The sequence below is a fragment of the Ischnura elegans genome, chromosome 3 (assembly GCF_921293095.1).
Source record: "Ischnura elegans chromosome 3, ioIscEleg1.1, whole genome shotgun sequence".
Taxonomy (NCBI): Eukaryota; Metazoa; Arthropoda; class Insecta; order Odonata; family Coenagrionidae; genus Ischnura; species Ischnura elegans.
In genome coordinates, this window is record NC_060248.1 from 104,480,657 (window position 1) to 104,503,747 (window position 23,091).

Sequence of the window (23,091 nt, forward strand, 5' to 3'; positions counted from 1 at the left end):
GGGCTGCAACGTAATGATAGGCAGTCCAGTGTAAATAGATTCTTATTTTTATCTATTTTGAGGGGTTTAGTTCTTCACCTTATTTTCCGTCTTCTTAGCACCCTGTTACCAGCTCTTATCCCGTTAAGTTATCCTTTCTTATCTACTGTCTTCCAATAATTAAGCACACTATTCTTAGGACATCGCTGGCGATTGACAATAATTTTCAAAACATTTTACCACACTTCTGAGTTTACACTGTTTACATGACTATTTTCATTGCCTATAGCTAACTATTTAGCCAATTCTGCGAGAAACGATATGACGAAACTGACCACTTCATTTCAAATACTTGCATTATCATTAAAAGAGGTCTCTGGCATAAGCAAATGCATAATAACGCGAAATTCCTCTCATTTACAAGTTTTTTTATCCCAATTACTCACTGTAATCTTTGGTATCTAATCGCATACATATTTCCTACGTACTCACCTTCAACATTAATATACACGTTGAGCTCTCACTTATATTTAAAAGTGTACAACATACTTCTCATTAATCAACGTTATTCACTGATCAACGTTATAATTCATAATAGCCTTGCACTTACCAGCCGAATCTCGCTCTATTTTTGTTTGTCTAGGACAATTGCATGCCGATTTTCTCTGATTGGCTCGCAGTGACGTATTGCAGGAAAACTTCGGGTATCTTCGACTTCCCCCACTTCCGCGGAGGGGAAGGCACGAAAACGTTTTCGTGGAGCCTACTGAATAGCAAATTACGCGTCTTCGAATGTTTACGCGGCGTAACCACGTAAACGGAATCTTTCGTCTTCGCGACCGCGTAAAGAGTTACTGAATAGCCCTGCTGGAAGTCATACAAAAGTCAGGGAAAAACTCAAGGAGCCATATTACTAAACAACAACAGAACAACTGAATGAAGAGTGGTTGAAAATCCGGAACATTACTGTGTTATAGTGGCAAGGTGGGCATTTTGTTGCTATCCTGGCTGAGCAGTGACTTGGTGCTACTTAACTTTCTTTTATTAACACTTCTGCTTGAATTTATTTCACAATAGACGTAGCTGCATTGTTTTCATATAATCCCTATGTAATGGACATTCGCTCCATTAAATAAACTTTCAAATGCCATAAAACACATTAAAAAATAATGTTTCTTGACCGAAATATCTCCAAAAAGTGAAAATTGTATTTTCAAGCTGGCCAGCTCTGGTGGGCCTCTAGCGGGCTGGAAGTGTGGGGAGGTTAGTCCTATTTGATCCCAAATCGCATGCCCTAAGTTAGGAAAAACCCGGAGGGGAGACTTATCACCCTCTTATTCAGCTATGCCCTTTTACATATGAACATTTTTGATAAATATGAACAGCCAATAATGTTTTTGAATAATTCTTAGCAAGGACGTAAAATTTTTATTGGAAGGTAATCGTGATTTTTCATTCTTTGGTGTTGCCAGATGATGATGTTATACATTTGAATTCTTTTGACTTGCAGCTGATTATGAAAGAGGGCATCGAGTCGCTCACTGCCTCGGAGCTGCAGCAGACCTGTCGGAGTCGAGGCATGAGAGCTTATGGTGTGTCGGAAGAAAGGTTACGGTCTCAGTTGGAGCAATGGTTGGACTTGAGTCTGAATGAAAAAGTGCCACCTTCTCTCCTCCTCCTGTCCCGAGCATTGCTTCTACCAGATACAATTACTCCTGGGGACCAATTGAAGGCCACTATTTCTGTACTTCCTGACACTGTGGTAAGTGCGTGATTTTATTTGCATGAATGCTTTGGTAATTCAGTTTTGACACTTATGATCTACTGTGAAATTCCTGGTGTTCAAATTATTAGGGGGTCAGTATTTAAAAAAAAAATTTGGTTTGTTTTGGCCATAAATAATCACTATTTATGGCCAATTATCATTTTTATTCATGCACAAGTGAAAGTAAAATTGATTGTCCTATCTGTCATCAGAACAAATTTACTAATTGCAGGTTATCTTTTGTATCATCAACTATTTTTTAAAACATTTTCTGTCATAATTTTTTTATTTTAATTTAAGGTTACCAAAGCCTCAGCAGCTATAAGTGAACGTGAAGGAAAGATAGACAATTTGCTGAAGCTTGAGTTGATTAAGGAAGAGCAGAGGAAAATCAAGGAGGAACGACAGGAAGAAAGAGAAGAACGGAAGAGGCAAGAGGATACCAAAAAGAAGCTTCAGGTATTTGTAGCTTTAGGCATTGTTTGTTAAGTACTGATGTATTGATGCTGAAAGTAGCTGGTATGCCAAGGACTACATTAGTATGAAATTATGTATAATGTCAAGGTACCATTTTCATTCACAAATACTCTCTGCTCTGAGTCCTGTAGCTTGTTGAGATGTTGATTAAGTCTGTGTGCTTGGGTATGCTAGAAATCAATAGGAGAGATAGCCTAAATGCCTGACATGTATTTATCATTTGTACTTGTTCACCTTTTTCCTCTAAAATCACTACTGAAAATGATGGTTAGCCTATTACACAATGTCTATCTGCCTTCACTTGTCTCAAGATCAGCTGATGCACAGCATGATTCCGGTAATTAACATGCTGGTTGAACTTCAAATTAAGGTTTCCTTGTGAGGGTTGGAAGAATACTTACCTTGAAAATATGAACCAACTGTGCACCCCAGTTATTGTTTTTTGGCTACCTCAGTAGCTTTTCCCTTTTCAGTTTGTTTATAAAGTGAAATAAAAATAAAACAATATTGAATCACTAAGAGCTCCCGTCTGTGGATTCATGTAGGTGAACTCTACAGCAAGAAATGTCCCTAAAGGCAATTTATCAATTGCTCACATTGATTGAGTTCTTGAAATTTGTGCCAATAAATTTAATACTGATAAGCTTAATAAATTTTGATATCTCTATATGATTTGCTGCTACAAAGCCATGAGTGTGATGTAACCATGCAACTACCAGAAAAGTGTGCTAAAGCTATATTTCTGGGGGTGTAGTGAAATTATAATTAGCATCAAATTAGTTTGCATGCCATAAGTTAACATTAATAAGATAAGAAATTAGAAGGCTTTAATATGGTTTCCTTAACAGAAGTCTGGCATTGGGAGGTTTGTTATTTGTAGTGTACTGTAAATGAAAAATGAATAAAATGAGTAATTGTGTGGTGAAAGCAAGGGTGAACAAAGCACTCTTTATCAGCTAGTCTTTCAATAACTGGTACTTGTCAGTTATTGTTGAACAATTTTAAAATCATCAAAAAAATTCAAAAAATGAGTGCAATAAATTCATTCGTCAAATCCAAGCTCAAAGATTCTTTACTGTTGGCCACATCTTGACAATCATTTCTATCTGGTAGTACCCTTTCTCCTGCTGCAATTTGAGTACCTCTTCTTCGTTTCTCAGCAACTCAAAGAGGTTCATTCTTCACTGTCAAATTTGGCTGAAGGCATGATTTGTTTTTAATAGCAAATATTGAATTCCCGTGGAGACCAAATAGTTATGCTAAATAATAGTGATGTTGACTCTTGAGAGTAGAAATGCATATTATCTCAAATATAATTTTGGATAATTACTTCATTTATTTCTACTTTGTACACCTTTTATTGCATCAAGTCACATCCTGTTTATAGTACAGGCGGTCCCCGACTTTCGTACACAATGCGTTCCCAAAAACTTGTACGAAAGTCGAATGTACGAAAGTCGAATGTACGAAAGTCGAACCATTGACTTCCATACTAATTAGGGGTTGCGTTCCAAAAGAGCGGAATATACGTACTAAAACTTTTTTTTTCACGGAATTCATTTCAATTGACTTAATTTTAATAATATGTTAATAAAACTCCTCAAATCATCTAATTTCTTTCGAAAATAGGCAGAAAGTGCAAATAAAAGTTTAAAAAACAAGAACTCCGTTGGCTATCGAGTGAAACTTCCTCTTGGCGTCTAAGTTGACATTCCACTTATTACGTCCACTATAAATAAAAGGACATATCAAGAAGCATAACAAAATGTATTTGTTGAACCCGCACTCTGGACACCTTTTAATTTTTACACCAAAATTCGATATTTGGCAGGTGACATTCGTGATCGCGTATATTCCGCATGTTATTCAAAAAAGACAAAAGACAAACGGAATTCGGGTGATATTTCGTGCAATATCGTTGCTGAAGGTTTACATGAATTAAACAGCACTCAAACGAAAAAACACAATTAGAAAGGTCTTACTAGTTTCATTGAAAGCTATTCGATGATGTCTAGTCAACTTCTTTTGAAAAATATCTCCAATGAAGGCTTTCTTCTTCTCTTGATAAAGGAGTCTATAGCAGGCAGTCTCCCTCCCAAATAAATCACATTGAGTCAATTACCAACAATTCCCTTCATTATATACGTTCGTATTGTTCGTATATACTGCCGATACTGACATTTGAAACAATTGAATGTTGGGATGCGCAATAAACATCGCGGGAATTTTAAAAAAATTACAGACCAACGTCCGAAAGTCCGAATTTAGCGTACGAAAGTCGAGTAAAAGGTGTCAATTTTTTAATGTACGAAAGTGCGAATTGTACGAAAGTCGAGTGTACGAAAGTCGAGGACCGCCTGTATTTGTACTTTCATCTCTTAATCCAATTGACTTGCATAGATTGAATGGATGTAGTTTTTGGCATTAAAATCCAATTTAATTCTGTTCTGATTGTTTAGGCACGCAAACTGTGTCCTTTGCTCTAAAAACAATTCTTATAGAAGTGAATGATGTTCAATTTACAACCTTGTACTGAAAAAACGATTTTGTATTTTAGGCAGAAGTTTCTGAAGTATTGATGACTGATGAAAAAGCTGTGAGTGAAGAGAAGCCATCTGCTGAACCAGTTGCAGTTCATGATAAATCAGTACCAGTATGTTTGTCCTAATTTTGTAAAAAAATAGTGTGATTACGCATAATTCTAAATCCACCTGTCTATTCAAAGTATGATTTCTTGGGGTTTTTAAATTATTGCCTTTTTGTTTTCATAGTCTCATAATATGATGCATGTAATTTTTTTTATCCCCCTAATATTCAAGCCAATGATTTTTTAGAGGATATGTAAAAATGAGAGATGGGTTGAATAGCAGATTTCTCGAACTCGAATATCAAATTCGAATATTAAACGTACGTTTCTTCTTCTATTCCACTTGATGAATGTATAAATAAAGAGGTGTACAGGGGAACCTCAATCTATCGTTTTTTCAAGGGGATGGATGAAAAAAACGATGAATGCGGGAATGTTTAACTAGGTTACCTATGCATCAGGAAACCCAGGACTTTTGCGAGTAATTGTGATTTCCTTTAAAGGATTCAAACAGGAATTTAGCTAATTAATGGATTTTTTTAATTTTATGATAACAATTTGTGCATATATGTAGTTGATTCAACTAACATCTCTTTCAAATATCCTAAGTGGACACACCACCTCGCGAAAAAATGATTGCATGCCGCCTCGGCATTTACACTGCTATGATGGATTTCTGTCTGATGTATGCATTCTTATCTACCAAATGCCATTTCAGCAGCACCCCCATCTGATATGTACTCGGCTTCATCCAACTTCTTATTTTCAACAGACTGTAGCTCGCTTTACCCCACTCCTACTGTCAAGTGCTAGGGGACAATCTGAGGTGTTTTGCAAAATACACGTGCTTCTCCACCAGATTTTCTTTTTCAATTATTTTCAGTCCATCTTTGGAAGTTCTCACGAGATAAGCAGATGAATTTGAATTGCTAGCAGGGAGAAACCAAATATCCTGTGAAACTATCCCTTCGTCTGTGACAATAGAGATTTATAGCTTAACTAATAAATTGTAACTTGGCATATGTTTTCCAAAAAAAATACCTCATCAACTTCTGAGAAGCTCAGCTGCGAGTATATCGAGTTTTGCCAGATCGTATTTTGACATGTATTTCTTTGCGTAAAATGCTTAAATAAAGTCAGAAATATGTCGTTTTTGGTCTTATTCTTTTTTAAAATACGCGCACATTACTAATATTTCAATCCGATAAAGGTGTAATATCAATTGCCAAAAGTAATTGTTAGACATCTTTTGGGCTAATAGATGACTCATGCAGCAGTTGACCTACAGAAATGGGGAACTTCGAAGCAGGTAGGCAGAAAAAGGTCAGTGGGGGAGAAAGAGGGAAGGGTGAAACATGATTCTATTATTCTTCTGTAACTTGATATTTTATTTTGAAGCTTTTGATTTATGGTCTTCGTAATACGAACCCTGCGTTAGCTGGGGCCTTTTGTTTGATTTCGGAGAAGAGGAAAGCGTCAGAGGAGGTGCTGAGGGCTGATGGATGGAGGGGGTAGTGGATTTTGGGAATTATGCTACGTAGTTACTATCCCACGGCACAGGTTCTCCTGGTGGGGGTTTTAGAATTTTTTCAGCCGATCATTTTCGGTTCCCCACGTCGAACTCTTTTCACTGCTCTAATCCACGAATTTGATGTACTAATTCGTCAACTTGCCTAAAATGGTGCTGCATGCACCAAATGACTTGAGTTCTCTACATTTTTCCGAGTCAACTACCAACGAGGTGCGTGCAACAGTGTATGGCACAAAATTCAAAGTATTCGAGATATTCGAGGTCGTAGCTTTAGCATAATTATTCAAGGTCTCGAATATTGAATACTTTCCAGTATTCAAGTATTTGCGTATACTATTCGCACATCTCTAGTAAAAATTGATGCTAGCAAATGTCCCTTAGATGAATTCTTTTCAAAAAATGGTTTAGGAGTGGAATATATGCTCTAGTCTGAAAAACTGACTCATGTCTTAACTTGTTGGTAATTGTGAAATTTTGTTATAATGAAGCTTCTCTAGGCTTTTACATGTAAATTTCATCGGTACTGGGGAAAACTGTTAGTTTTTGCATAATTTCATTAGATCCATGTTTCTTATACACAGCAACTCTATTGTTAGTATTAGCCTGAGTATACTTGATGGTAAAATTGCTTTTTAGTATATGTTCCCTCTTTGTTTAATAGGGTGTATATCAATCAAATTTATAGAAAAAATTTCTTATGGCTGTTGTGTCAATGGCTAAGGTGAAAATGGAGTATAATGTTGTAATTGCTTATTAATCATTACCTTTGCTCATCATTATTGTTGTAATGTTCATTGTGAATGAATTCTTGACAGCTGCGCTGTTGAGACTATTCAATGTTGAGATTATCATAATTATTACATCTTTGGGGTTAAAGCATCTGCCATAGCCATTGCCCAATAAATTAACATTCTCTTAGGTTTTGGTAACCCATCATTCTCCACTGAAGGTGTTATTTTTGTAGGAGGTATTCAAAACTTTTTTAAATTAGCATTTTCTTTCTTCCATCTTTCAGGAAATTTATGAGAATGATATGGAAGTAATAGAGAGTGGTCTGGCTAGTTTAACGAAAGAGAAGAAGCGTCTCGTTGAAACAGAAGAATTGAAAGAACTGAAGGAAGAAATGGAGGAATATCGAGAGGTAAGTTCCTCTTCTTTTAAAGGATCTTTGAATGCCATTTTATTCTAAGTTTCAAAGAATATGATGAATTATTTCTGGGAAGATTTGGTAATTTCTAAGGAATTTATGCAAGGAAAGGTAGCTTATTTTTATAAAAATTATGGACATTGGCATAAAACTGACTCAAGAATTAGCAAACCCTGATATGTTAGTGATTTGAATTCTAGGTTAGGTAGCCAAAGATCTGTGGTTTGATGGTAGTTCACATTGAATTTCATCACTGTTATTGTCATTCTGTTTTTCAGAATGCCAATAATTGACTCTTTGTGGAAGTCTGTTGGGTGCTAAAATTTGAAATTCATTACATATAAGATATATAATGTTGATGAGGAGCATTTCAGAATAATGATATTTCTGGTGCTTCGGTCACTATTCCTTTTTACAGCGTTTTAACTGACCATGTAATAGCCATTATAGCCATGTATATCTCAGGTGTTTAATGAGCATGAACAACTTGCAACGTGGAAAAATCTCCTCACTTTGAATATTGGTTTATCCTAAAGAAATATGTACTTGTCATAAAATTGAAGCAATTATGATGAATTTACCAAAGCATGATCTTACCAATTTTGTAAAGTATATGATGAATGCCATTGATGCCTTCATATAAAATCACTGGAAAATGTATTTTTATACAAGAAATATGATCTGCTATAGAAACTGCTTCTGCACAGGCTTTTAAGTACTCAAGTGACTGACATTTGGTTGACGCTGCATAAACAAAAAAAATCAAGTTTGAAAAAAATTCTGGAATGCATTTTGTCAAATACGTACCGTATTTATCTGAATATAGTCCTCTCCTTTTTTTTTTTTTTTTTCAAAAAATCCTGTGGTCAAAGTAAAACTATGCATTTATATAACTTTTCCCGAAACTGAAGCCTCAAAATTTGGGGGGGACTATGCAGTAGACTCTCGTTAATACGAGCAATGTCATTTCAAAGTTATTGTTATTACGAAGCAAATGATTGGTCCTGACGAAAAGGCCTATCTTCTCTATGTTAAAAGAAATGTTATTACAAACCTCAGTCCCGGTGGTTACAAAATAAACTTTATTACGAAGTTCCACGAATAAGCAACGGCATTTAGTTTGTTATGCACAATGCTACGTTGTCATCATTGATCTACGTTTAAGTTCTCTTCGTGTATTGTGCCCAAGAGCATCAATTATGGTTCTTTCTTCAGTAGGAGATACTTCCGTAGGAGATACCGTATGCAAGCAATATCATATAATAAGCTTCATTTCTGTGGAATTGTGGTGACCCAATCATTAACTCTTGTAAATTGGACGTACAGTTAGTCCTCTTCCTATGCACATTTGATTGACAAACTTTCAGAGGTATGAAAGTTTGAAAATTTCAAGCATGGCTGAAATTTTGTGCCTTTGGAGTTAGCGGATGCGACATGGCTTGGGCTAGAGGGTATTGCACCTTCGCGTAATCTGAACAGAGTGTCATTTAATCTGGTGTGAAGTCAGGAACTGTTCAGTGTTTCGCCCGTTCTTTCTTCCTTTTTTTGGCGCTGGCTACTTCGCACGCCCAGCTAGATCAGTTTGTCACAATAGTGAGTTAATGCACGATTGTGATGCAGTGTTGCATTCTGCAGGATAACCGCTCCCCTCTATGCCTTGCTTGAGGTTTATCAACTTACGAGCCAGATGTAAGAATGTATCTTTGTCGTACATGGAGGACTTACTGTATTCAGGAAGATATTGATATTTTTACATCTGTAATTTAAAAGATTTTCTAACAGACAGTAAAAGATAAATCATTTAATTGTACAAGGATTTATAGTACTCAATTTTTTAAACTTTTGTCTTCATATCAAGTTCTGTAGTTATCTCTCTAAAGCTCTGGCTATTACATCACTTATTCACACTGTCAAGAAATTGTCTTTGGCCACAAAAGCATTAATTTATATTATATAGTGTCCGATACGTACGGAATAGTATCTAAAAATCAGTAACTTAATAAAACAGCCTATTAAAATTTATATTTTGTGTTTATTTTATAAAACATAGCTTTCTTTCTTTTGTTCCACTTTTTAAAAATTAACTCTTGTAATAAAAAAAAGTCCGCATGATTTCCCAACAACTTAAGTTAGTTCGTTTTAGATCTTATACAATTGTATGAATCAAAGTGAAATATCAAATGGGCTAAATACTATCAGGCTCGTTTGAAATCTCTCTCCCAACTCCTTCGATATCGCAGAAGCAAGGAAAACGATAGTAATATGTAATATAGTAAGTAAACAATAAATTATGTCACATAATATCAATTAGATTAATAATTGCAATAACAACTCCAATATTCTTCAATTGAATAATCAGTATATATTATAAAATATAATGGAGTAAGTATTGAACATAAACCCATGCAGGTAGAACCTTCACAAATAAGACTAAGGTGATTTTTTTAAAACTATTGTTTTGGAAAAAGGTGTCTTATATTCCATCAAATAGGGTAATTTCTTTTTTTAAACTGGTTACCGCAATATAGGCCATCCTAATGGCTCATTCTCAAATAAGAGCCCCCGCGCACTGGCAACTTTTACAAAGCAACTATTTAGTTGCTCTGTGGAAGTGCAAATGAAACACACGGCATTGACTGTGGCCCCGCGCACGGGCAACTTTTTAGTTGCCGCAACTGCCATGTGTTCCATAGGGACTTCCTCAAAGCAACTAAATAGTTGCTTTGTAAAAGTTGCCAGTGCGCGGGGGCCCTAAGAGGTATTGAGGATTTTCATTATAAATATGAGGTAGGAAAAAATGGTTTAAGAATACACTGTCATTCAAGTAGCTTTAAATTAATTTGGCAATACGTAAATTGAAACGCTTATTACAGAGTACATACTAAGGTTGAATAAAAGCATGATATTGATAGGGTTTTGTCCTTTAAACTTAAATAAAAAGGACAGAAAATTTTTTTATTGGTAAATTGGATGATTTAATTTTTGTGGGCTTTGTCCTAATATCTTTGGAGTACTTGATGTTGTGATTAATCTGACTGTGTATTTCAGGATGTGGAAAATCTTGCAAAAGTTTCTAAAGCTGTTGATAGCAAAGGAACTGTGAAAGAATCACTTGCTGCCAAGAGACTTTCAAAGAAGGTGAACACAATGATTTCAAAGATGGACCAGTTGGTGAATGAGCTTCAGAAAGAAGAGGAGCAAATCAAGCAGGATCTTGATAAGCATGAGTCTGTTGAAAAGAAGTAAGTGTTGATGTTTTCTTTCTGATATTAACCACATATTATTAGTGATAGAGATTTGACCTGTTGCATATTGTGTCTGTATAAGATTGCTGCTAAACATTGTTCATGTATTTCAAATTGAGGGCTGGTCAAATAAGATATTTTGAATAAAATTTCTTTTTTTTTCACTTTACTAGGCAAGAACTTGTCAGTATAGAGGAGTTTATTGATACCATTCGCCGTATTCAAAAGGTTCCTGATACCTCCAGGCTGGAAAGAATAGCTCAAGTTTTGGCAGGAATAGATGTGGACCGTGATGGCTCTGTAAGAGTTGAGGATGTTCGTAAGGTGAGTAGGGTACAATTTCTGGCAGTGCAGCACTGAAAACCATTCATATCCAATTGATTTCCTCACTTTAATGTTGAAATAATGTCATAATAAACTTTTGTCTTAACGTGGTGATAAAACAGGCTTAAGGTAGGGAAATATTGGGAATATTATTACTTTTTGCTTAAAATGTTGTCTGTGGATGATATTGCTGATATTCTTTTGATGAACAATGAAATGCATTTTCTGTGAACATGTAAAGTACCCACATATCAACATTGATTAAATCACTTACAATGTAATGTGGAAGTAAAAATTGATGCTTAGGCCAATTGTATGTGAAAATAGTTTCCTTTCTGGGAAGTGGTTGAATGTTGACTCGAACCTAATGACCAGAACATCAAGAAAAACTTTGAAAAACAACTAAATTCAATGATGAAATTAATGATAATACTGCAGAGTTGGGACACAAAAAAATTAGTGGTAACTTGCTATCCAAATAGTTTTGGAAGAAATAAACTAAGCAACAAAAGCAGAAACTGGGGATGCACATGGAAACGTAAAGGTCAGGGGGGGGGGGCACGAAAAGAAGGGTTGATCGAGTCAGATGCCAGTGGAAAGTGCAAAAGAGGAACCAGAGACAACAGTGTCGGTTTGCCCTAGAATGACAAGAAGGATTTTTGATGGGGGACATGGAGGAAATTTATTAAGGTGGAAAAATGGATGAATTATGGCAAGAAGTTGAGATACAACAGCAGCATGGACGGGGTGAGATGCGAAACCGGGCAGACCAGAACAAACTGAGGCTGGAGCATGAGAATGATAAGTTCACTAATGAACTTTAAATACTGTGCTATATGTTTTTACTAGATAAGATAAAAAGACTATTCAAGCCCTGTAAATTTGTTAGTATGACTGCCTTTAGTTTCTACCATTGTTGCTTTGTTTGTGCCCTGACGCAGCATTTTTGTTATTAATTTTATCATTCAATATAGTTATTACCTAGATTTGATTGACCCTCGAGTCTTTAGGTCACATTATGGGAGTAAGGTTGATAACTTTGATCTTCCTATGTGATCATGAATGTTCCTGTTTTTATCTCAAATGACCATCAGCTGATTTTCATGAAGAAATGTTGTAATTGGGAGCACCGCCTTTCCTCCTTTTCTTTTTCTCTCTTTATTTCTAGTTGCCTTAATTTGAAAATTCTAAATTTTTAAATTCTAAGATCCAGTATTCATCATCATATTACATATGAGATTAGTATTTTTACTTAAGTGGTATTACTTCTATACGTCTTTCTTTCAGGCATGTTTTGTCTTAGAAATAGATTTTCTATTTTCAGAGATAACTTAGTTGTACCAATTATTAAATTACCACCAACCTTTTTTCAAATGAAATTTGCTTTTGAAACTTGGTAATTATATGACCTTTACTGCAACTGTTATGGCTGGTCTATAAGAATAATAAGTGGAATACCGATATCATCTCTCACTCTCAAGACTTGTATTTTTATCAAGTTTTTTTGCTTTTTACTGAAGCTTGCCAACCTAATTTTTGTAATATGTATTCTTCCACTTTCTCAATATGTAACTATGCTATATATATGAATGATTTTTCAATGTTCATAAACACTTCAAGTGACTTTATACTAACATTGTCGGTGTGTCCAACTTAGAATTGTGGTGTAACATTTTCCAACCGGAGATCACTAACATGCCCAATGTCAAGAACAAGAACTCTTTACACCTGTCGGTGACACAAAGGAGGGAAAATTCTAGAAAAGACAAGTAAAACCTTTTGTGTCCCGAAACTCATTCTTCTAGTTGTACTTCATCAAGTAATAAAAAAACTAAATTCTCTGGGTTTAGCATGGGGAAATCAGTATTTTCTTATTGGCTCTGGTGGTATTGCTGGTCAAATTATATAAAAAATGTTGATTGCAAGTAGAAAAAATGCCATAAAATGTTGGTACTTTTCTTTATTTTTTATGCTTGTTAATATCAGACTATAAATTTGTAAAATATTGCATTAGGGTGGTCCTTATTTTTTGATTTTTCGAATTTCTTTCGGGACACCCCTTCATTTTATACCAATTGGTGTAAAAACATATCTTGTAAAATATTATTGCTATTGGATAACGGGAAGACATGCTGCATCACACTCTAAAGTTGAGAAATTTAGGCATTTTTGGATGTTAATTGATGATAATATATATATGACTGGTATTTTTCAAATGATTTTCTGTGGTTACCAACAATACACTGAACCTTTGTTCTTCTGCACCTAAAATATTTTCCAATCATGACCAGTGGTTTCTGAGATGAGGCCTCAAGAGTGAGCGCGTGCCACCACAGGCAGACATTACAGGTGGCACGCGGGTTTCATACTCTCAATATTTGTTAATCATTCTCACCCATCGTAAAGCCATAAAATTCTTTTGATAAACGTTGAACTTTGTCAGTATAACTTTGAATGCTATATTTATCACTGTTTATTGCCAAAACGGGCTAGTATTTGGGCTTAGTTATTTATTTTCTATTGGTTTTGAAATATTTAAAACAGAGGAACATTAGTGTCCAAAGACATCCTGAACTTTGTGTCAAAGACACTTTTTAAAACCAGCTTATATATGTAGTGCCGGCATGGTAGAAGCAAAGTATCCTTTTTGAGAAGCTGCTCTAATAAGGTACATGCGCAACCAATTTTTATAATGTTGGTCGCAGTTGTACTGCAGCAGAATATTTAGACATTTTCATGTAGGTTCCACTCTTTCATCGTGTGATGCACAGCAACAGCGGTATTTCCCAGTGCCTGATTGTGAAATTGTAACCCCAAGTAGATGCTTAGCCCCCAGACTGGTGACTATGATGGGGAGCCTATCCACCAGTTCTTTGCCCATAAATGGTGGAAGCAATTTTTTGTCCCAGTTCATTGTAAATGCATCCAGCTCCTCTAATATACAGGAGAAAAAGCTTTTTTGCTGTACACTCCTCCCATAAAAGCTCACGGCCATGATGGATAGATGAGCAATTTATGACAAATTCATCAATATTATGATGAAATGCTTCTGCAGCTGCTGTCAAAATATGAACAGCTTCCCTGACCATCGCTTTGCATTTATTGAAAACTGCGACAAGTCTCGTAGTGATCAGGTCTCTACATGCCGGCTTCACAGTCCGGCTGTAGAAAGAACTGGTGGCAATGTTCTTTGCTCTTCCTTGAAAACTTTTGGACCCATTACTTTCATCATTGCTGTCCTCTGAAGATGTCAGGGGGGATGGTTTAACTATATTTAGGAAAAATTTGCAAAACTTATAGGACAAAGTGTAACTAACATCAATTTAGGTCTACATTTGCAATTCATAATTGCTTTTTAACAGAAACTGTTTAATATTTCAAATTATTGATTTTTTTTACATCAGGTTTAAATAAAAACAAATTATTATCTTTCACCCCGTTATCTTTAGACCGCTGCAGTCACAATTCCTCTCGTTAGAGTCAGAGGATAGCCTTCCTTTCTCTGTGTCTTAAAGAGCTGTACAGCTCAAAGCACACATCCTGGTTTGCCCTTTTCTCGATTACTATGAAGGAACAGTCTGTCTCATACTATAGGTATCATCTCTTCACCATCAACATGGGCGATATTGAGCAGATCATTGAGGGTTGGCACAATTTTAACTTTTTCCATTTGCAACTGAGTTCTTCATCCTGAATTTTGCATTAATCGCCACTAATGATATAGAATTTCAAATTTTCTGAAACTGTGCTGAAATTACCATGTTTTCTCGCAAAAAATTCCTTTTCAGTCAATGGAAGAGTAGAACAAGATCGCAAATTTAAAATTACCTTTAGAAAGTTATAAAAAAATCTTATAGCCCACCCATTACATGGCAATTTATAGCCAACAATTTGATTCTCATAATGACCAATTTAGAATATTTGATCAGTGTGTCTAGTTTCCATTTCCAAATTCTACCATGCCGGCACTACATATACATGCTGGCTTAAAAAAGTGTCTTCATTCCGTTTCATATCCGGAAAACAGCCAAAAATACCAAAATTTCTCAACTTTGAGTGTAATGCGGCACATCTTCCCATTATCCAATTGCAATAATATTTTACTAGATATGTTTTTACACCAATTGTCTTAAAATGAGGGGGTGCCCTGAAAGAAATCCGAAAAAATCGAAAATTAAGGACCTACTATACCATGGCATGAGACAATTTAGGATATGCCATGTCTCAGTGAAGCGTAAACGTAATATTCACTCAATTAATTTATTTATTTCGTAATATACACCGTGCCATATCCGTAGTTTTCAATTCTGGGACGTATGACTGTGGTCAGCATAATTATCTACCACCGATTTCTGGTTTAGTGAGATGCTGCGCTGACAGCAGTTCTGCTCAAGACTAGCTCTGATTGGCTATCCGTAAGCTGGGTAGCCAAGAGCATATGATGAGTATAATGATGAGCATTTATCATCTATCGTATGGCCTTTGTAGAATAGAATTTTAGCTCCCTTACAGCTTATTTCTAACTGTAGACCAACCCTTAATTGAAAAAGTGTCCATATGCAAGAAAATATCGACGTCTTCACCCAAAGTCATTCAAGTTTCATCAAAGTCATGCCTTCTATCTCACAGTTAAATAGAGGGGTCTCATTTTCCATTTTTTCCCCAAAAACATTAGTTTGGATTCCAGATAATGTTGATTATAACAATAAATAGCAAAAATAAATAAGCTTTCCATGGATGCATTTTTTTTTCAGAAAAAAATCTACCAATATTATTCCTAGAGTTGAAGTTTACTTAGAATATTACTAATTTTGAAACAGACAGTGGGTCACTGGGACAAAACCTTTTGAATTCATTATTTCCTATGTAACCAGGAAGCTATTTCTTGTACTGATAGTCTTTTACATTCTAGTTTTCATATTGAGAAGCCTCTTCAAACTAATCATTGATTTAAAAAAAATTCATTTGATCAAACCAGGTCTTGGAAGTCATTGGACAAGAGAATGTTCACCTGAATCCTAAACAAGTTAGTGAGATTGTTCAGTTGTTGGACAGAGAAGAACTCTTAGAAATTGAGGATCAAATTGGGAAGGTGCTGGAGCAAGAGACTATCACTAGGTCTGTTAGAAAAAATGATGGTGCTGGGGACTCACCAACCAAGTCAGGTGATGGGAAGAAGTCTCCTCCAAATTTATGATGTGTGATTATGTAACTTATTGTAGAAGAATTTATTTATAAATAATGTTATAAAAATCAATGGCATGCTTTAATTTCTTTTGTGCAATATACCTATTTTTATAAGTATGTATATAAATGTGTGTACCTTATGTATTTAACAATGGTAACATGAGTTAACAGTATTTTAGGATGTGCCATGTTTAGTAAACTCTTATGAATTGCATAGTCAGAGTTTGAACTGCACATCTCATTTCACTTCATGAGTAATTATCGTGGAAGATTCTCAAAAGCAATTCCAATGTGATATGTTATATCCATTAAAATGAAGCATGAACAAATTTACATCTAAACTATTTTTTAAATAATCGGTTGATATTCACTTCATATTTCTTATGAATTGATTAATTTCATAATTTTTAAACCTATGAAAAGTTTTTACTCCTCGTGGTGTAATGGAGTTTCATATTGAAGTTTTGTAAACGTTTTCTTAATTTATGAACTGACTGAGAAATATATTTGTAGGTCTTTACCTTTGGCAAATTTTCAGGCTCATGTGAGTTATTACAGTTAATGAGTAAACACTTATGGTACAGTACTCATGTGATCACAATTTCATGATTCATTGGTTTGTTTGCCCATAATTTCACTTTTCTTCCCACGTTACATACTTGAGTGAATGAAGTGTCCGATAACTGAATAATATTATTGCAATGATGATACTGGCAATTGCTTGCTGTAAAATCCTATCAACCTTCATTTCGTTGAATATTAACTTATTTAGACAAAAATTGTTACATTTGATTTCAGGTTTGTATCATTGAAGTGAAGGCTTGGGTAATCAAGGTCATTCAGAGAATGTTGGAGCATTCTGTGGTCTTTGTTTTAAATCCATTGTGTATGTTACTTACATCAGGCATAAAGTCTTCGTTAAAAGTAATTCCTTTTATTATATTTTTGATAGTACCCATGCAAACAGGTTTTATTTCCATTTTAACTCTTTGATAACATTCCTATTCCCCATTATATCTTCTTCATCACAAAGGCAAAAGCGTAGTGTCGTACGCGTAGGAAACTTGCTCAACCATATTTAACTGGGAAATTTTGGATTGTCCTGTTGTTCGTACATAAATGTGCATACATGAAACTTTATGGCTCGTATACTCTCATAGGACAGATTGTGAAGAATCCTGTGGTATGAAAAGAAACTTTTACTCTACTACGTTTAACTACGGCATACTCCATATTTAACCCATAGCAGAATTTTTACTTAGCTTCATTTTGTTTCTTAATAGAAATGTTCTTCCTTGTTGATCATTTGGACTAATATCAGTTTAAGAGAGGCTGTTACCCCTTATTTATTTTATGCCAAGAGAATATCAAGAGGTATAGTTGGGTTATTTATTGATTCATATCCATTCAAAATTTTCAAACCAGTTCACAAATAAAATCAAATTTGAAAGTGGTCAGGTCAGTTCTTGAATGGATATGGTACTGAAATTTTTGATCTGGAATGTATAGCCAAAGGAACTGGAAATACATATTCTTGAATAATGCTCCATATGTTCCATAGTAGTTTGTGCACTATTTTTTAACTATCAATGCCAATGACATGTTCCCCATTGTCCAATTTCAGATCTAAAATCAATTACACCCATGTCTCGTATAGCGCAATTTCGATATAGCGCAAATTCTCGGGGAAACATTGCAACGCAGTGTAGCCTAATCACATATCTTAAACGCTCTCGTGATAAAACGTGAACTTGCGCTAAGTACACACGAAATTTCTATCAATTTACGCATATTAATATTATTTCTTGCCTCAAATCTTCTTTTTTGTTCATATATTAATCGAAATTCATTGCTGTGCAATTGCCAAAAGTATTACTCGTCATTGGGTCCAGATAGCCGGCCTACCGAAGTAATTTATCTCGTCTCCTTAACAGAATGATAATAAATAATTTAGATCGTTAATTAAGCGTGGGGCTAGTGGAAATGAGTTTTTTTTTTCAGCAATACGGTTTGAGACGTATTTTTGCCGTCGTAGGTTACCGGGCGATTGACTTCCAGGTAGAGTGTCTACGCTAAAGCCTTCAAGGTCATCGGTATTCACGGGGGAGAAATGGAGCGGTGGCCGAGTTGCGCATGAATAGCATCGACACATAAAAGGGTCCGCTATAGAGTCTCAAACACAATGGCTTCGTTCCCTCCCCGCAGTCTTAGGCCTTCTGCGTCTCAGGAATACAGTTCAGCAGAAGAAGGTGATTTAGATAGAGCCATACAGAGTAAAAACCAAGAGAATATGGCAAAAGATAGGAATGCGTGTAGAAAAATCAAGAATTTATCAAGAAAAACCATAAACCTAGAAGAGGACTTGAGAGAGGTCAATTGCTTTGAAAATGGAGAGCGTCAAAGCGATATTGCGCAGAAGTTTAAACTCACGATGCCTTATTCTGAATAAAGACGAAGCTAAAATATCAGTGACCTCAGCCGCACTAACTTCAACCAAGCGGTCTACACATACGGAAAGTTCATGGTGAATTAGTACAAAAAGACGAGAGTGGTAATCGCTCCGAGACATTTAGTGAAAGCTCCGGTTGGTTCCAGAATTTAAACGGCAAGCAGGTATTTTCAGTGCGGCGATATCAGCTGGTGAATCTGCAAGTGTTGATAGCGCAGCCACCACAACATTTTCTAATGAACTCCAAGCTGTTATTGAAAGTGGCTCCTTTCCCCCTCAACTAGTTTTTATTGTTGACGAGACGATATTCTTTTGGAAAAGAATGCATTCTCGTTCATTCATTTTCAGGGAAGGAAAACCTGGGTCAGGTTTCAAGGCATTTAAAGACTGTTTAACGTAGCTGCTAATGACTCGGAGGACTTCAAATTAAAATGATTTATCATTCATAAACTCCGCTGGCTATGAAATGGCATTTAAAGTAGCATTTTCCTGTCATTTCGATGAGCGACAAAAGGGCCTGGATGACACAATAGTTGTTTTTAGACTAGTTTGAAAAATCGTCAACTGCCGGCAACGCATTACGATCCCCTGAGATAGCAGATGTTAGCCCACCCGCACGACAGGATGGAATTTCGAAAGCACGTAAGAATTTTTTTTAACGTGAATAAAAGTCTTTGAATGCGTGAATACTATCTTTAAAGATGTTTTAAACTATAAATATTTATAGAAATAACGTTTTATAAGGCTTTTTATGGGAATATAGATGTTTTAGAAGAAATTCAATACCCAAGATCTATGCTACCAGGAACGCATCCCTATCTTCCCTATGTTAAAACGCTCTCGTATAACGCAAATTCGTATAGCGCAAAGACCCCAAGGAACGCATCCCTTGCGCTATACGAGACATGGGTGTACTTGGTTTATTATCAGGCAGGCATCTAGCCAGGGAGGTTGCAATAGGTGCTTAAACCCCTCAAATGTTTTTCAGATTTCCCAAAAATAGTATGTGCGACCGACTAAACAATCATAATTAGGGTATATTCATTTTCATAATAACTTGTTTCCACATTACTCCATTTATAAATTGCTGGCAATGTGCTTGTCATCAGCAGGGGACTTAATCATGCATATTGTATAGGCCCGGTTACAAGATAAATAAACAAATGAATAATGTGAGAATGCGTGAGCAATTTCTTAACACTTTAACTGAATATGTACAAGTTCGTTAGATTAATTACATGTTTTTTCTGTTCATGCATCCATACAAGCTGGGTCATTACTTGTGGTATTTTTACATTCGTGCATTTACACATGAACTTGTATGTGTTAATGTATGCGACAACCAGACCTTAAAGAGTAGATAATGTTATAATGTACAACCTGGACATGTTTGGTGTTGCATTTCTATCAAGCAAAGAAAAAATTGGAATGATACTTTTTTAGTAAATAGATATTATATCTAGATTATTTTTGAATGATTGCAGCTAATTTAAATGATTGTTGGAGGACATTGATGGGCTTTTGATCATTCCTTTTACCTTTATTTTTCAACATCTTGTTTATTTGGAGATAGTGCTTACACGAAGTAAGCTTTCTTCGTATACAGAGTTATTTTTATATATGTGCCATTTTTTTACAATAATGATGTGAGGTTGAAAATATTTTGACGCAAGTCAAGGATGTAATACAGCACACTCCTGATTAACCGGGCTAATGATGGGGAGAGACGGGACGAATATGTTAAGCACAGATTGTTAGATTTAGGATGTTTTGTTAGATGCTTGGTTTTTTCCCTTCAGTCAGGCTAATAAGCACAATAGAGAATGGAAAAATAAATTTTTAATTCATTTTTAAGGAAATGCACAATCACAAGCAAGGACATATTAGCTTCATTGTAATACTATAAACTATCTTTCCAAAAGTCCTGCTGTATGCATCATCGTACTTTGTGTAATAATTTTTTTGATCTCGCCTATTACATGGTTGTATTCAATTTTGCATACGTGAATTGCATTGTCAATTAGGAAAAAAATGGGGTACGGCATATTTTCCACTCCGTTATTTACCATTTACCTAAGTTTTGGCATGCTTACAGTATGCCTGATGATGCCAGGGGTTCCTAATGATGGAATAATGCCACAATACTATTGTTGGTAGTGAGTTGAAGTTGGGAAATCATACCAGTTTTCATTGTGCTACGTATGCATCGTTTTGTTTCCTTTTTGAAGTTAGTGCCTTTGTGCTTCTTCATTTCATCAATGGTGATGTAAAAATAGATTTTTCAAAGATGCCATCTTTTTATCTAGGAAAAAATAATTGTTAAAAGGATATAAGTCATGAACGTTGTTGTTGCATTGTTATTGTACATTTCCTCTATGAGGAATTTATACCAGATTAGATAATCAACTGTTTTAGTATTTGTTTTAGTGAATATAACTGAATTAGGTTACTGATTTAGGTCTGAAGTAAAGGGAATTTTGTTTCATTCAATCTCATGACTTACATCAGTTGTCAGTATTGTTGCTAATGCCTGATAAAAATTATTGATGTGATAATGCAATGAACATGGGCGTGCTCAGCGGGAGGAGGCAGCTGCCCTCTCTCACCTCCCTCCCCGTTGCAAAAATTTTAAAATTCTTGAAGGAAAATCGGGACTAGATTGAAATGAAAGTTTTAAATAAATTTTAAGCCTACAAAAAATGGAATTAGAGTTAGACATGCAACTAAAATAAAAATAATTTTAAAAACCAGTAAAGCTTTATTAAAAGTTTATAGTTTTAAGAAAAGTGTTGGTTTCGTTCACCTTATCCGTGCTAAAATGTTACCACTTGAACGACCACTCTTCCCCCTGTAGTTTTGATCCTGGATACGCCCTTGGCAATGAAGACAATATTTTTAAAACAGAATTGTATCTCATTTCCAGTTAATTTCATTGTAATAGCTGTTACCAAGTTAGTTACCTGAATGTAACCAGGGGTGGATCCAGAATTTCTTTCTGGAGAGCACAAGCAAGGCTGTATCCAAGGTTTTGTTCTGGGGGGGGGAGGGGCACAAGGATACCTCGTAATACAAAATGAACGCAATGATAATGGGACCGTATTAAAAATCTTGCATATTTTTTAAGGGTCTGGGGGGAGACATGTGCCCCCATGCCCCCCTTCTCGTAGATCCGCCTATGGATGCAACTATTCATGCTTGAGTGTTGTGGTTTTTATTTCTAGAACAATAATTATTTAATTTTTTTGTGACTGGGGATGCTACAGTTTCTTCTCAAGAAAGGAGGACATATTAAGACTTAGTTCCTTGAAATTCCTTATTATTGCTATACACCTTCTACCGTTCTTCTCTCACAAATAAGCATATTTTTACATGCGTCACTTTTTGCTGTTATATAAGCTGTAATAGAGCAATGGAAGATGGCATTTATTATTTAAATGTTGCTTAATGTATTTATATGGGGGTTATTTTTAGAATCTTCTGATGTCAAAGCATGAAATTTCCTGGATACTTTCCACCATGTTATCCAAGAATGCTTAGATAATTACCCAAAATTTTATGTTGGAGGCTCCGTTTTGTATGTGGATATCTACAGCTATTAATTTGCACTCTTAAGTAATATTACATATTCTTCAGGCATTGGAAAACTTTCCCCTATGGAAGTTGATTCAAGAAATTTTTGAACGATTCCCAAGATGAGATCGACATCATTTTTCTAGAAATAACCAATGTGAGAGTTTGCAGTGGTAGATGCCAAATACTTTTTAATTTTCATTGCATTAATGAATCATTGCCAATGTATCCAGTCTTGAAATGTGTGTAATTTTAACCAAAAAGTTGTTGACTAATTAATAATATTTCATAGAAGTTTGTGTAGTATCAATTTTTAATGGTAATTGAAAATACGTGAAACAAAGCCGTAAGGCAACCCTATATGTGACTAACATTTTCGTTCTCAGTTTCTATACTTCAGCTCTCATAGTTTTTCTAACTGGTTACCTCTGGAAATGCTATAAACACCACTGTTAGGCTCACCACCGCAATGTACTGGCTATAATTATCATCGACCTTCAAATTTGAAAAAATTAATGATGACCATAAAAATATAGCATTTCCTGTGAATTTAGAGGTTTTTTTAATGGTAAAATTGAGTGCTAACAGTATATTTTTACCAAAGAAATTGATTTTTCAATGTGAAGAAATTTGTTATCAGTTTTTGGTATGCCATTGATGGATGCCTTATGTGTAGTGACAGTAAGAAGTAGTGTAGATTGTGTTTCTATTTGATACACAAATATTAAGTGAAAATAATTTAATAAATTATACAAGTGAACAAAATTCTCATCTTTGGACTGTCTATTTTTAAGCACCTTTGTGTATGGGATCAGACTTCTAGCTTGTAC

At 35.2% G+C, this 23,091-nt stretch overlaps 1 protein-coding gene across 1 annotated transcript in view; it reads left to right on the top strand.

Moving 5' to 3' along the window:
- The window catches only part of LOC124156298 (mitochondrial proton/calcium exchanger protein), a 34,396-nt gene extending 18,084 nt beyond the window's left edge, over window positions 1-16,312 (top strand). Inside the window, exons 7-13 of the mRNA XM_046530761.1 lie at window positions 1,490-1,741; window positions 2,045-2,203; window positions 4,779-4,874; window positions 7,355-7,480; window positions 10,535-10,728; window positions 10,905-11,055; window positions 16,034-16,312. Of these exons, the coding sequence (XP_046386717.1) occupies window positions 1,490-1,741; window positions 2,045-2,203; window positions 4,779-4,874; window positions 7,355-7,480; window positions 10,535-10,728; window positions 10,905-11,055; window positions 16,034-16,252 (1,197 nt within the window). The 3' untranslated portion in view covers window positions 16,253-16,312. The remainder of the gene's footprint in view (window positions 1-1,489; window positions 1,742-2,044; window positions 2,204-4,778; window positions 4,875-7,354; window positions 7,481-10,534; window positions 10,729-10,904; window positions 11,056-16,033) is intronic.
- The last annotated feature ends 6,779 nt before the right edge of the window (window positions 16,313-23,091 follow it).